Source organism: Oryctolagus cuniculus, chromosome 5 (assembly GCF_964237555.1).
Source record: "Oryctolagus cuniculus chromosome 5, mOryCun1.1, whole genome shotgun sequence".
Taxonomy (NCBI): Eukaryota; Metazoa; Chordata; class Mammalia; order Lagomorpha; family Leporidae; genus Oryctolagus; species Oryctolagus cuniculus.
Window position 1 is genome coordinate 95,012,308 of NC_091436.1, and position 16,455 is coordinate 95,028,762.

A 16,455-nucleotide genomic window follows, 5' to 3' on the forward strand; every position below is an offset into this window, starting at 1 on the left:
AAGACACAACGACAGCTATTAGACCAAACCCTGACATGCGGACCCCATGGCTGGCCAGCCCATGGGGCCCCACATGACTTAGTGAAGCTTTATTTATGTTCCATGATTTTATAAATTTACATGCATTATGAAGTGTGTTCTTTTCATCAAATATGAAAACAAATTTGGCCATTCTTTTTCCAAAATATTTTTGTTCTGTCTTTTGTCTATGTATCCCTACTACACTCATTAAGCTACTTGAAGTTTTCCCATAGATTATTTTTGCTCTATTCATTTCATGTCAACATTCAAATAACTTTCACCTATTCTTTTATTTGTATAGTTTCTCTTGCTGTCTTCAAATGTCCTAATGCTGAACAATGGTAAATCATCATGTGTCATTTTGCTATTAGACATTTTAGTTTTAGTCTGCAGAAATTTGGACGCAATCAACCACATGTGGGTTATTGGCTTTATCCCAGCCCATTTGTAACCATTACTTTGTTTCTGTCCCATTATCTTTCCCTTTATCTTCATTCGTCTCTTCTCCAATTGTGTGGATATCAGAGTTCTTGATTCTGTTCAACAGTTTATTGCTGCTCTTAATTTTTCCCATTTTTCAGATTTATTCATTTTCATTGATTTGTTTTGACATGTTTTAATGATTACAAGGTTTTTTCTGTATGTTCCTTATTTCAAATACATTTCAGTTTTGAGGATTTCCATTCTTTCTTTTAATATAGTATTCTCTCATTATATCCACTGTTTTTTCTGTTGATTCTGTTGCAAATTTATTACAGATGCCCAAAAACACTTTTGTATTAAATCTAACTTTTGTATTTTTGGTGAATTTTGTTTGATTGACACATTTCTCTTGATAATAGGAAAGTTTTTTTTTATATTTCTTCATTAAAATAATTCCTATTTATAGAATAGAAATTATGGATGATTTATTGTAAATGCTACCAATTACCTAGTTTTCTCAAGTAATTTATGTTATGCATAGATCACCTTATGCTTTTGAAGCTTTACTTTTTGGCTTTCCTTAGCTGAATTTACTTCAGTTTTGTCTTTAGGCCTATGGTAAATATATTAGTTCTAGAACGTATGTCTTACTCCATAGCCTTGTTCTTCTGGAGTTTTTAATAAAAAAGTATGAGGTTTTACGATGATCTGCTAACATGTTGACATCTTAACTACCTCTTTTGCCATGAGCAGAAAGCAATGATATCTCTGCTAAGCTCTTTCAGCCTTTTGGTTCTTCTCATCTTCCTGTGCTCCTGTGATTTTCTTTTCACACACATAGTTTAACACAGAAGAAAACATATATGAAAAACTAGGGTGCTCCTCTCTGTGTGGCCTCCTTTCTAGATCTTCTGCCCTGGATTTCTAGATACTCCAGTAGCTGAAAAATGTTAACATGTTTCTTCAGACCAGTAACACTGTCATCTTTTAAGTTTATCTTTCTTAGACTATGTGGACCAATGAGAATCTCTAGAGATAAATAATATAAATCTAGCTTGAATACAACATGATTTCCTTCTTTCAGATGTGGACTCACTTCAATATCCAGTGCTCCTTGATCACCCATGTTTTCATCAACAGTTCTTTTCCTGTTTTAACAAAAGTTTGTATTGGAAATAGGCAGAAAGATTCATCTACTACATGCTATCTTACTAAATATTTTATTTTATTTTATTAGTTTTCTTCTTCCTTCTCTCTAAACTCTAAACATCTTGATAGTTGGAGTGTTACTTATTTTGTTCTTAGAACATTATCTGACATATACAAAGTTATCAGTGCTTGCTCAGTAAAAAAGTATTCAATGAATGACTATTACATTTTTGGCTGGGTACTATGAAATAGGGAATTCTGAAGGCCAAATTATCTAAGAAGTCTTATAAAAGGGAGAGACTTTCAATAAATTGAATATTGTGTTCTTACTTTGATATTTGTCATGTTGTGTTTGAGATGAAATACCTGTGTGTACATTAGAACTGACTGTGAATTTAATGTATTGAGCAAAGAAATCCACATCTTCAGTGCAGCATTTCCATTTTCTCATATTACTTTGATTTCTGTTTATAGAAAATCAAAATATCCTCAACTACTAGGAAAGAAAATAGGAAGGGCCATGACAATCAAGATGAGTAATAATTGTGTTTTCATGTAGAAAAGAGGTCTTCCTATTTATGCAAAAGCAGAGGATTCCACACATTTTTAATTTAAATGATCTTTGCCAAGGCTGCTGCTTTTTATTACCTTCTCAGCAAATAGCCTGAACTGAAATATGCAAGCTTTCACGCCCTGATCTACATCATATGGTATTTTACCTATTGTTATTTTGCTGATTCTTGTAAGTAAAAATTTCATGTAAAAACAGAGTTTCACATGGAAATAAAAAAATTAACTTTGAGAAAGAGGAATTCAAGGGCTTTCGTGGTTCTAATCAATCAATATTATTTTGTGTTGTTGCCTAAACAAAATATGAACTATATAATATTTAGGACAACATGTCAGACACATTTTTGGTGCCTGTCAGGACAGTGAACTACAAAATAAATGATTTGGAGGTAAGTTTGGTGTAGTCCCTTGGTGTTTCTTAAGGAAGGAACTAAATGGGAAAAATGATACTGAAAAAAAAAATAAAACATGAAAATCACTTATTCTAAAAAAATTATTTCCCAAGAAAATATACATTGTGAATGCACTTCTTTAATCACTTGTTGAAAAAGAACTATCTGTATGCAACAATGATCTCTATAGAATATAGCCACAAATACTGCCTGATAAATAGTAAATACTGCCTTCTAATACAAGGATTTCAGAGAATTTCACTTCATCCTGTCTCTAAAAGATAGCAAATGACAGCTACAGAGTATGTTCTTTTTTGAAGAAATATCTGCTTTCTTAGTACAGTTGGAAAGGATTCTTAAAATAAATTTATTTCACAAGGAAGTATTAGAATACAGACAAATTAAGCATTTAAATTAAAATGACTTCAAAAATAAATTTTAAATATTTAAGGTAAATACATTAAATTTAAATATTTTTCTTAAATATTTAAATTTAGTGCAGCATAAAAAAGAGGTAGTTAGGTTTAGTAGTTCTTATTAATAATCTAACACTATTATAAAATGTATTTCAAATAGCATTTGTCAAATACGGAGTTATCTACCTCAGTGGCCATATAAAGAAATAGCGCACAATTCCCTACTTTAATCTAAATACCATATCAGGTAGAATATAAGACAGATTATTTTACATGCAATCAAAGACATATTTTAAAAATTCTATGTATAGCTTAAAGAAGACAGGCTCAAATCCAGTTAGAAAATTAGAACAAAGTTCACCAAGAAAGTAGCATTTGCTATGAAATTTAAGAGACATTGATTTAGTTCATGGGAAGAAAAGAGGCAGTTCCAAGTCACAAAAGCAGAAGACTAGCTTATTAAAGAAAAAGTGTTCAGTGACACCTGTTCTGACAGGAAAGATCACTAGGTATGGGGATATCAACAATGAGATTTTGCCTGAGAGGAGAAAAATTGCAAGTAGAGGCAAACAGGTGTAATTCCTTTGCTCACCCATCATTAGGGCAGTCACCAATACCCTTAAAACAAAGGACAGATTGACAAAAAAAACTGTAACTACTTTGTCTAATCAAAGCTTCACATAACATAGGAAGCTTCAGAATCAAAGACCCACAGACTCAAGGAAAAATGACTATTTTTATACTTAAGTTCAATGGAGAATGGGCAGCTGTGTAAATACATGATTGGACAAAGAGGTTTGACAAAATGGTAATAGACTGAGGGGGGAAACCCAGCAAGGCCTGTCTGTAGAGATTTTCTTGCCCTCCCCCAGTAGCAACCCTCCTTCTGGGTATGAAACAGGAACCACTGGAATGAGGGTTTCAAGGATAAGGGGAGGAGAATAAAATGATTTCTGAGTTTTATGGTTTGTTTTGGGGGGAGGCATTTTAGTTTTATGACTTTTCTTGGGGAAGAACAGTTCTGGTTTCAAAGATCTGCTTGGGGGAGATGGAGGAGCAGAAGATAGGAAGGTGGGAAAAAGTCAGAAAGACCTCACTTCTGAGGCCCTCCCAATAATCTTCAGTTGAAAGCCTCCAGCACACCAAAGCACCATACTTTGGGGCATCATGTTCTGAGCCCCAACTAGCTCAACTACAAATGCAGCATGAGCAAGTAAGAAATTACAACAAAGAAGCTGAGAGTCGGGGTGGTCAGTGGATGGAGCCTTTACTGAAGAAAGCATCAGAGGTCTGGGGACATTCTAGTAAACTGAACCAATGGGATTCTTGATTATGATTGGTAGCGTGAGCAGGAGATGACAAGGAGATGGTGGAAGATACGAAACCTAATGAAATATCAAGGGTGGTGGGTTATTTCTAAACTGTCAGCAGAGTTCTTGTTAAAACTAGATATTACAAAGAAGGACACAGAGGAGGCTAGAAGGCTCAAGAATTTCACTAAAATTTGTTAAGCAAAGAATCTGTCAAAGTATTTAGAGAACAGCAAGTCAACTTGTCTCACAAAGAAACAAGCTTCCACTGAGGTTCAGTTCTGTCACTCAACTCAAAACAGCTCTCAGCACAATGTCCCATCCCTCAAACAGATCCATCTCAAAGCATACCAATAAGAAATATAAAATTAAATATATTTTAATGAGTAAATGGGTAAGATCATTTGTATCACACAAATTAAAGAATGAGTCAAATTCACCAGTAAGTAATTCTAGGATTTTTACTATGAGGCTGCCACAACTTCATCGGAGTCTCTCTATCACACATCTCACTTCTTCTCAGTCAAGGTTTCTGCAAGCCAGACAGTCCCTACATCATTCTAAATTCTTTACAACATGTTTTTCTGCTTGAATTTCCCATAGCTAAGCTAAGCTTTCAGCAATTATCATGCTCATGCTGGCATGACCATCATCGATAAAGAGAGTAAAACACAGAGGCTTTATTTAATGCAATAGGAATGATGTGTCTACTTTATTTTTGATTTACTTATTTGAACAATCTTTTTGGCAGAAGATTAACTAATTTTTCCAACTCTGTTAATTCTATAATTGTGGTTTAGGATATAGTACTTTGGGAATTGTATATACTCTGGAAATATATATCCAATATGTTTAATGATTTGAAATGAAGTTAGATAAATTATACAGTACAGTGCAATGGTTTTTATGAAAACACTAAGACATATTATGTCCTACAACAGGGGTTGTATTTACTTCTTAATTTGAGAGGATTTAGGCAATCTGAGGGCCATTGGTATCATGCCAATGGCCTTGAACACCAACAAAGGCCACTGTAGGATGTGCTAACATTTGCTTAGAATATTCATCCATTACTAAGTATCACTTTTTCCTCTCCTAGCGATTTGTTGCAAACTACAGCATAAAATGTCACATTATTGATGTGGCATTATCAAGTTTCATCATGATTGACCTGATGCCACAATGTTTTGTAACACAACTGGTTGCTGTCAATCAAAGACACTTACTGAAACTCGTTATGAACATAGAGAACAATTTGTGCCAGCGAAGAACCATCTGGTACACTCTGCCTTACAGACGAGACTTGTGGTTATTAAAAAATCAATAAAGCTTAAATGTGAATTGTGTTATGTTAAAACATTTGCTTAATTCCTGAAATTTTCAACATTTTAGATAATTCTTTGAGGTAGGTAAAAATGTTTAAGACTTTTCTTTATGTAGGAGTTTTAATTAATCGTGATGACTCACACCAGGCAGCCAGAAGACTGAAGAATATCCACGACTCTGTCATGGAAAGGAAAAAGCATTTCTTGATAAGCATGAACAGGATGGAGGGATTAGGGAAAAGTAAGAGAAAGGGAGAGAAAGAGAAACAATGAGACAAGGAGATTCTTTGGCTAAGCTACAAAAAAGGGAGGGGGGCAGAAAAGTAAAGGCAGTTCAACTTCTGATGTTCCAAGAAATTTAATTCACAGAGTGTCCATCAGTGATCTAGCTCTGATTTGTGACCTCTGTTCTGGTGCTGTTGCTTGTAGATAGAGGTGTCATGGAGCTTTTGCATGAATTCTCTTCTCTATTTCTGCTGCTGCCACTTTGCTTAAAATTGACAGATTTTGAAGTCAGTTACATGGGTTTCTGAAGACAAAGCAGAAAGCAGTAGGGATGGTTTAGAGAGAATGTGATAGAAAGTCAAGCAACCTCCTACAGCCTCTTTACCTTTGCACTAGTAAAGTAAACCAAGGTGGTTTGGATGCAAGAAAATATTCCCGTGAAAATACTTGGATGACTTCCTTTTGGCTCTGTTCAATCCTCTTGGTAGTTTGGTAGTTCTCTCTTGGAAGTCCTTCTGCTTTCATAGATTTAGATCTTTCAAACTTTTCTTTCACATTACCATGCCTTCACATACCCAAAGGCAGTTATGCCCAGGATCATGCCTCTGATCTCTTTGCTACCTTTTCTCCATTTGAAAACTCATTGACTTCAAGAATTCAATAATTATTCCTAAACGTTTTTGCTCAAGTCTTAAGCATGCTCTTTTAGGTTAATAGTTTAACCTTCCTTAGGGAACATACACTCTGAAGAAAAAAGCATCATGTTAACAGTTGTAATGACCAGTATAAATAGTACATTAAAATTTTAGCTGCTTGGCCAAAGCTAGCGTGGAATCATTTTCTTCCTTTTTCCAGATGAGCTATTCCTCTGGACAGATATTTTAATACTTTTAAGCATCTTTCAAAAATAATATGATACCCCAAAAGCTGTTAAGTGGAAAAAACTCATGATTTTACATGTTTTGTAACCATTTAGTCATTGGCAGACTTGTTTCCTAAATGAATGCATTTTGTTTCAACATTCTAAAAGTACAATAAGGAAATATGACCCTTCACCTTAATTTTCCAGCATTCTTTTATACTCACACATATACAAGCACACATCCTTCATATATGTATACAAAGCTTTTAGCAAACTCTTTGCAATTCCTCCGTGTTTTATCAAAGATTTATGTGAAAAGTATGATCTTAAAATCGTAATCTTGTGCATAACATAGAACAATGACAACAGAGAGTGTCATGCTCAGCTCCCCTCATTTTATAGAGACAAAACAACACAAAGCTAAACCTGGAACTCACAGAGGTAAATAGGTTTGTGTAAGTTTACCCAGCAAGTAATGATGGCCATAAGACCAGAATCCCGGAAATCTGATCCCCAAATTTCTATCTGCGTGATTATAATGCATACATTTTTTTCTGCATGTTTTCCCAAAGGCTTTCTCAGTATCTGTAGGTTTTTTTTTTTTTTTCCCCTTTACCAGAATCAAATTTTCTCAACCATCTCCAAGAGTTCTTTGGAGGAAAACTAAAGGAAGTTTGAGAAGTCTTTCAAAGTTTATATCCAAATTTTAGAGTCCCACAGGACTGCTTTTCAAGAGCTAGCTCTAGTACCCGCTTCTACAAAGATGGCTGCACCGGAGCTCATTGCGTTACCTTGAAAAGTATGCTTCTTGGTATTTAAAAACACACTTATGTAAGTCTTTTCTCAGTATTTACTTTCTGGCTTTTTATTTGCATAATTTGTCACATTTTATCTTTGAAAACCACTGTTGTTTTCTTTTCATCAGCAGATGATTAGGGTCATTCTGCTACCAATTCCTGCAACGTATTCAGATCTACTGTCTGGATTGATTCCATATGTATCTCAAATTGTTGGGTTTTTTTTCTTTCCATGTGATTTACTGCTTTAAAATCATTTCAGACATTTTTCTTATTAAAATTTTATATTCCATCTCTTTACTTTACTCATCATTAATTACACATTCCTGTTCATATATTAACTGGGCTACTTTCCTTTGAGGTACTTCTTTTAGAAGATGCTGATACAATTCAATCCAAATATCTTATATCAAAATTGACTTCACAATTTTCAGCAGGCAAAACATTGCAAGAAAAATATACCTTAGGATAGTTTCCTCCATTTACTCAATAAAAAAAGCAGAGGGGGCGTAGTGGGTAATGCTGCGGCTGCAGTGCCAGCTTCCCATATGGGCAACAATTGGTGTCTGGGCTGCTCCACTTCTGGTCTAGCTCTCTGCTATGGCCTGGAAGAGCAGTAGAAGATGGCCCAAGTCCTTGGGCCCCTGCACCCACATGGGAGACTCAGAAGAAGCTCCTGGCTCCTGGTTTCATCTGCACAGCTCCAGCTGTTGCAGCCAATTGGAGAGTAAACCAGCAGATGGAAGGTCAATCTCTGTCTCTTCTTCTCTCTCTGTGTGTACTCTGACTTTCAAATAAATAAATAAATCTTTAAAAAACAGAAGGACTGAAAACAGCTGTCAAAATTTCCTCTGATTCAGGATTACGATTTGTTGGAAGTATTGCTCTCACACTATGGACATTTGAAAAATCACAACCTGTCTGACTTCTGACCTCTAGGAAAGTCCCAAATTTCAGATGCTACTTCCACTCAGAGAACTGTAGTCAACTGTAGCCCTTCTCTCTGATCCCAAGGGCTTCTCAACTGTTGTCTGTAGTTTACTGACAGGGCTCCTATGGGTAAGAGAAAGTTCAGTGTTGTTTTCACAATAGAATTAATGACCATATCAAGACTCGTGACACCTTCTTTTAGAGTATTCTGTGAAATGTATGAAGGAAGAAGGAATTTATATTATCCCTCCCTACAGAAAACCCCCACAAGGTGAAGAGGCAGCTGTACTTGGTTTCTCTTCCTCACGCCTTCAGAAAAAGACATCACTGCAGATACTGATTCTTAGCTCAGTTCCTGTTTGTTTCTTTTCTTTTAGGCTATAATGGAGAATTAACTGGATTAAAGAATGCTCTCAGTGATTTTTACCCTGCCATATTGAAGCAAGGTCTATTTGTCCAACAAGATATCTTCAAAAACATTCATGCAAAAAGTCTCTTATATATATTATAATATAAATAAATATAAAAATGATTATATATCATATATGTTTATTTATAAATGAACTATGCATGGATTTACATTTTTTATTTATTTATTTGAAAGTCAGAGTTACACAGAGAGAGGAGAGAGAGAGAGAGAGAGAGAGAGAGAAAGAGAGGTGTTTCATCTGATGGTTCATTCTCCAGTTGGCCACAATGGCCAGAGCTGCACCAATCCAAAGCCAGGAGCCAGGATCCTCTTCCAGGTCTCCCATGCGGGTGCAGGGGCCCAAGGACTTGGGCCATCCTCCACTGCTTTCCCAGGCCATACAGAGAGCTGGATCGGAAGTGGAGCAGCCGGGACTAGAACCCGCACACATATGGGATGCCGGCGCTTCAGGCCAGGGCATTAACTCGCTGCGCCACAGTGCCGGCCCCATGGATTTAATTTTTTTTGCACCAAAATAAATTCAGAATAACTTCTTACAACATGTGTGATCAGGATTTATTTTGAAACATTAAGAACGGTAAGATAAGCCGGCGCCGCGGCTCAGTAGGCTAATCCTCCGCCTTGCGGCGCCGGCACACCGGGTTCTAGTCCCGGTTGGGGCGCCGGATTCTGTCCCGGTTGCCCCTCTTCCAGGCCAGCTCTCTGCTGTGGCCCGGGAGTGCAGTGGAGGATGGCCCAGGTGCTTGGGCCCTGCACCCCATGGGAGACCAGGAAAAACACCTGGATCCTGGCTCCTGCCATCGGATCAGCGCGGTGCGCCGGCCGCAGCGCGCCGGCCGCGGCGGCCATTGGAGGGTGAACCAACGGCAAAAGGAAGACCTTTCTCTCTGTCTCTCTCTCTCACTGTCCACTCTGCCTGTCAAAAAAAAAAAAAAAAAAAAGAACGGTAAGATAGCAATTTTTTTTGTCCATAATTGAGATTTTATTGGTGTTGAGAATCAGCACACACATTTTAATTTGTACACAATTCTTAACATACGTACCAAAAATCTAAAAAGCCATGAATTGTCATTTTTTTTAAAGTTATTCCAGTGACTTTCCAGCTTCAAATTTGGAGGCAACTCTTCCTTAAGAGGCTATCAAGTACAAGTATCTTCAAATGCTGCTGTTACATAAATCCCACCCATTCACAATATAATAGCATATGCACGACACTCAAATTTTCAATCTTTCACGGCACATTAACAAAATCATTAGGAAAACTGGACTACCACAACCGAAGATGTTACAGAGTGCACATGGTTCTGACAGAACAAGGAGTGGTTTTCTGTAGAAAACAATTCTACAAAACACGGGAGAAGTAACTGAAAATATTCAAGACAGATTAAATGCACAATTGAGACTCCAAATCGCCATTAAGTATGCGCTGTACTGTAGGATATAAAAACCACCCCCACCTATGGAATGTTAAGCTGACACCCAAGACAGTCAAAGCCTCCCAGAATTCAATATGCCACTATTTTCTGGTTGTACCAAAAAATAAACAACCAGCAAATGATTTCACCTCTTAAAAAAATCATTTACACTTAAAAAATGGGATGAGGTGGGCTTCCCTCCTTCTTAAAAATGTTTCTAGAGCTACTTAAAAACTTGCATTTACAAAATAGTTGATAAAAATATTCCTCTGGATTGTACAAGAAGGGAGACAGGGACCACTGATAACACATGGTATATGGTATTAATCGGACTTGGCTTCTTTCTCTTCTGCTTCATCAGAGGCTGGACTCTCCTCGTTTTTCGTTTCTCCGTTTTCTGCAGGCAGGTCTTCTTTAGCTTCTTGGTTAGCCACCTCGGCCTGTTTTCCCTTTGCTCCTCTCTTCCCCTTTGCTTGCACTTTCTTGTCTGATGACTTATCCTTCACGGCGGCCTTCTTGGGCTTCGCTTCCACCTTCCCGGGGGCCGGCTTCCCCGACAAGCGCGCCGACCTCCTCTTGGGCTCCTCCTTGGCCGCCCCCTCGGCAGAGCTGACCTTCCTCTTGGGCATCCTGGCGGCGCGGAGGGCGCGTGCCGGGTGCCTGCGGGCCGCGGCGCGCCGAGAGCCTTCGCGGAGCTGGGCTGCCTGGCCGCTGCCGCTGCTCCGCCACCTGAGCTGCTGGGACCCGCAGCGGGGGCGGTGGGAGAACCGGATGGAACCGCGCCTCTTAGAGCTACATGAGTTCTCCTAAAAGTGAAACAAGAACAAACATATTTATGGAAAACTTGGGTGGAAGAAAGGTGAAATCAATACATGGTGTACAGCAACCAGATAGAGTCTAGTCCTCATACAACTTAGGGGAAGCAGAACTACCAAAGTGTGAACTTTTAAAATGTGCCACATGGGATTGATTCAAGATGATTGCAGATTAGTGTTTGCCTCCTCCTCCCTCAAGATACTGCAAAGCAGGAAACTTTATTTGAGTCCTAGATAGTCCTACCATCTAGCAGGGCAAACCGAGTCCTGTTTGTTCACCTGGGCACAGCAGGGCAGCAGCAGTCTCAGAGCCCAAGCCCATACATCACTTTGCACAGTGGCAGAAGGCGGAATCAAGGCAACTAGGACTAAGAATTTGGTAAGGGACTTGTATCCAGAATATTTGTGTTCATTGTCATAAATCCCTCATTTTGTGATATTAACTTCTGTTTTCAAGAGAAAAATAAAATTGTGTTTGTACATAATGTGTGAATATGGCAAAAATTATTTAAATTATTTAATTATTTAAAAATTATTAAATTTCTATTTTTAAAAATGGTGAAACCATTGATGCTTTACAAAAAGATTATAGGAATGAGCCCTCCCAAAATTGGCCATTTTAAATTTAATTGTTTTAAGGGACACAATGATGTTGAAGATGCAGCCCACATCTGTTTTCGAGGAAAAAGTTAATCTTCCATTAATCTTAATGGAAGAGGATTAATGAATAACATCAGAAAAAATAACCAACAAGATAGACATCTCAATTGGACCAGATTAAACAATTCTAACTGAAAAAATAAATTTTGCATTTGATGAGTGTCAAAACTTAAACCCAGAGCAACTACAGACAAAAGTAGTGCTTTCAGTAAAAACTTAAACAAGTAATAACAAGATCCTGAAGTATTTCTTGAAATAATTGTAAGAGGGGATGAAATATGGTTTCATAAGTATGATCTTGAAGACAGAGCACAGTCAAAACAATGGTTACCAAGAGGAGATTGTGTTGAGAAAGTTGGCCAAAGCTTTAACAGAAAAAATGCCCAAGATAGCTTCAGCAGAGAGTTCTCTCCACCATGACAATGCTTGTTTGTCTCAACATACAAGTGCAATTTTGTGCGTGTTGTGAAGGGACATCATCAGGAATTATTCCCACTGCTCCTTCTGACTTTTTTATGCTTCCTAATCTTAAAAATCTTAAAAATATTTAAATAGAACACATGTTTCCTTAGTTAGTAATATAAAAAATACTACATTTGCACTATTAAATTCCTAGGACCCTTACTTCTTTAGGGATGAATTAATAAAATGACAGGTCTCATCATTTAGAAAAATGTCTTGAACTTCATGAAGCATATTTTGAGAAATAGTTTCTATTTTTAATTAATGTTTTAATTTAATTTTTCTACAAACCGTTTAAAGTTCCAATATACATAGTATATATGTAGCATATAGCATATGTATCATATGCTTCCACTAGGCAGGCGAGTTAAGAACTCACAAGATGAGTTTATGTATATAGTAATAACTTTCTGTTATCTCAAAATATTGAAGGAGTTCATTATGACTAATTAGTACTTTTATATTCAAAACTGTAAGTTGTGTTTCCTTTGGCAGTATTGTTCTAAGCATCCTCTAATTTTTAAATTATGCTCAAAATTCTTATTGAGATAAGACACGTTAATTTCTTGGAATGTACTTTAGATTGGCCATCTACTAAATGAATCTCAGTGTCTCCACTGCTTCAAATTCCATCTTATAAATGTAGCCCAGATGTGATTTAACTTGACTACAAAGAAGCTCCTCAGTGCTGTAGTGGTATTAAATAATTTAATACTCAACATCAACTTTCTGTTCAAAAGTACTGTGTAATGTTAGGGATGTGTTTCCTTTACTTTAGATACTTTGTATTTGAGTCCATTGTTAGCAATGGCAAGTCAATAGCTAAGCAATATTTGTTTGTATGAAATTAAAGCAGCGGTTACTGCTGATAAGAAAGGTGGGGTAAAACAAAGCTATTTTTATGAGAGGAAAATGTATCCTAGGGAAGGGAGGGTGAATTAGAAGGACATTATCCTTTTAGACCAAATCCTTTTATAAATAGCTTTTCATTTCTCTTTTGTTTATTTGTTCTCTTTCTGTACTAAAGGAGAAGAAATGAGTTTCAAGACTTTAACGGAGAGCAAGTAAAAAGGAACTAAAGTCAGTCAGTGAGTCATCCCATTTATTGAATCACTACTATGTTCTAAGCAGTGCAGTTTACTCCCTAACCTACCCTCGGCAGACAAGCAATATTCAATGGAGGCCCCTAAGGCTGAGTAAAAAGAAAGAAAAAAAGGCAAACAATTGGGAATAAATTTAATTTTTAATTTATAAGTAAGTTAAGTAATGAGGGGATATTTCTAATCAGGATAAATTTATTCTAATAAGTAAAATATGGGATTGTATTTTTAAGCTGATTGTTAAAAAGGTAAGTACTACTAAGAGACAAGATTTATTCAAACTTGTTTTTAGAAAACTGAAAGCATGCTTATAAGGAGATCTTTACAGATTGGCTGCTTAGTGTGTTTAATAAATTTTATTTCAGATGAGATTGGGCGCATTCAGGGTAGTAAGGGGATTCCAATTCAATCCCATCAAGGTGGCATGTACCAATGCCACCTCACTAGTCAAAGTGATCAGTTTCAGTTCACAATTGATCATAATGATAGGATTAAGAGTCAAAGGGATCACATAAACAAGACTAGTGTCTGCTAATACTAACTGATAGAATTAAAAAGGAGAGAACGATCCAACATGGGAAGTGGGATACACAGCAGACTCATAGAATGGCAGATGTCCTAAACAGCACTCTGGCCTCAGAATCAGCCCTTAAGGCATTCGGATCTGGCTGAAGATCCCATGAGAGTATTTTAGGCATGGAAAGCCAAGACACTCTGACAAAAGGAAAAAAAAAAAAAAAAAAAAAAAAAAAAAAAAAAAAAAAAAAAAAAAAACAACAACAACACCTAATGAAAGATCCTGTGAGTGAGATTCCAGTGGAAAGAATGGACCCTCAAAGAAGGAGGTACCTTTCTCTGAAGAGAGGGGAGACCTTCTACTTTGACTATGACCTTGTCTAAATAAGATCAGAGTTGGTGAACTCAAAAGGCTTCCATAGCCTTGGCAACTCATGACAAGAGCCTAGGGAGATTACTGACGCCATAAACAAGAGTGTCAATTTGTTAAAGTCAACAAAAGGAGTCACTGTACACTTAATCCTCATGTAGGATCTCTGTCCTTAATGTGTTGTACAATGTGAATTAATGCTACAACTAGTACTCAAACAGTACTTTACACTTTGTGTTTCGGTATGGGTGCAAACTGTTGAAATCTTTACTTAATATACACTGAATCAATCTTCTGTATATAAAGATAATTGAAAAATGAATCTTGATGTGAATGGAATGGGAGAGGGAGCGGGAAATGGGAGGGTTGTGGGTGGGAGCAAAGTTATGGGAGGGGGGAACCACTGTAATCCATAAGCTGCACTTTGGAAATTTATATTTGTCAAATAAAAGTTAAAAAAATAAGTAAATAAATTTTATTTCAAGTGTTCAGATAAAGGTGGGCATCATGGAACAGTGGGTTAATCTGCCACTTGGAACACCAGCATTCATTGTTGGTGTGCTGGTTTGAGTTTCAACTACTCTGCTTCTGATCCAGCTTCCTATTAATGAGACTTGGAGGCAGCTTTTGATGGCTCAGGTGCTTGGATTCCTGCCATTCATGTGGAAGATCCAGGCAGAGTTCGTGGCTCCTGACTTCAGGCTGGCTCAGCCTTGGCTATTGTAGATATTCGGAGAATGAGCGAGTGGATGGAAGATCTCTCTCTGTCTCTGTCTCTCTGCTTCTCTGTTCTATCTTCCAAGCATTTGAAAAAAAAACATTATAATAAGTACTAGATAAAAATATTTAGATTTTTTAGTAATACTTGGATTGTTTTATGCTAATACTGTATCCTCACGGCCGGTGCCGTGGCTCACGAGGCTAATCCCCCGCCTTGTGGCGCCGGCACACGGGGTTCTAGTCCCGATCGGGGCGCCGGATTCTGTCCCGGTTGCCCCTCTTCCAGGCCACCTCTCTGCTGTTGCCAGAGAGTGCAGTGGAGGATGGCCCAAGTGCTTGGGCCCTGCACCCCATGTGAGGCCAGGAGAAGCACCTGGCTCCTGCCTTCGGATCAGCGCGGTACGCCGGCCGCGGCGGCCATTGGAGGGTGAACCAACAGCAAAGGAAGACCTTTCTCTCTGTCTCTCTCTCTCTCACTGTCCACTCTGCCTGTCAAAAAAAAAAAAAAAATACTGTATCCTCACCTGGAATTAGTGTGCCTTTATGGACAGTTCAATGGTTACTTTTGCCATTAAGAGAGGATATATTATTTTCTGAAAGCTGAAATAATTAAATATTAGATTATTGAAGCTTTTGCAAATTTATTCTCCCTCTTGTTCTGGTTAAAAAAGAGCAATTGGGCAGCTAATATCAACTCATTCTTCTTTTCTTATCTACAAAATTCTCATCATTAATCTTTTTTTTTTTTAAGATTTATCCATTTATTTGAAAGTCAGAGCTACACGGAGAGAGGAGAGCCAGAGAGAGAGAGAGAGAGAGAGAGAGAGAGGCCTTCCATCTGATGATTCATTCTCCAACCACTGCTACTGCGGGAGCCATGCCAATCTAAAGCCAGGAGCTAGGAGCCTCTTCCAGGTCTCCCACATGAGTGCAGGGACCCAAGGACTTGGGCCATCCTCCAGTGCTTTCCCAGGCCATAGCAGAGAGCTGGACCAGAGGTGCAGCAGCCGGGTCTCAAAGCAGCGTCCACATGGGACGTCGGCGCTCCTGGCCAGCGTGTTAATGGGCTGCGCCTCAGGACCGTCCCCCTCATCATTAATCTTATATGGATTGAGTTGATTTCTGCCTATTAGAAGTTAGGTGAATGTTTACCAGTCTTTTCCCAGTTATAAGACTCATGAAATATTACAACTTTCATGTTATGATGTGGTATGAGAGTGTCATGACACCAGGTGAAAAGTATAGGGTCTTCAGACTCTTATGCCAAATGTGGATACCCTAAGAGGTGAAAAGATCAGTATAAACTTTTGTGTAAACATCTTTAACACATGACTATGGGAAAGCTCTTACCTAGACCATGCCAGACAGTTGGAAAGGCTAGATTAATTTTTATCAGCATTTCTTTCATTTATTCAGCTCAATTCAGGACAGTATAGCCTGGAAAATAACTACAGAGCAAATTTTCTTGATACTGAATCATGACAGAGTTTTTAATAGACAAATTGCTTCCCTGAAAAGTGAAAAGTGTCATGATTATCCAACTGATC

General features: G+C 37.7%; 1 protein-coding gene across 2 annotated transcripts in view; it reads right to left on the reverse strand.

Annotated features, from left to right (window-relative positions):
- Nucleotides 1-9,824: 9,824 nt before the first annotated feature.
- LOC100352262 (non-histone chromosomal protein HMG-14-like) overlaps nt 9,825-16,455 on the reverse strand; it is a 34,608-nt gene continuing 27,977 nt past the window's right edge. For both annotated transcript variants that reach the window (XM_070073856.1, XM_051854545.2), the window contains exon 2: nt 9,825-11,071. In XM_070073856.1, the coding sequence (XP_069929957.1) occupies nt 10,589-11,071 (483 nt within the window). In that variant the 3' untranslated portion in view covers nt 9,825-10,588. The remainder of the gene's footprint in view (nt 11,072-16,455) is intronic.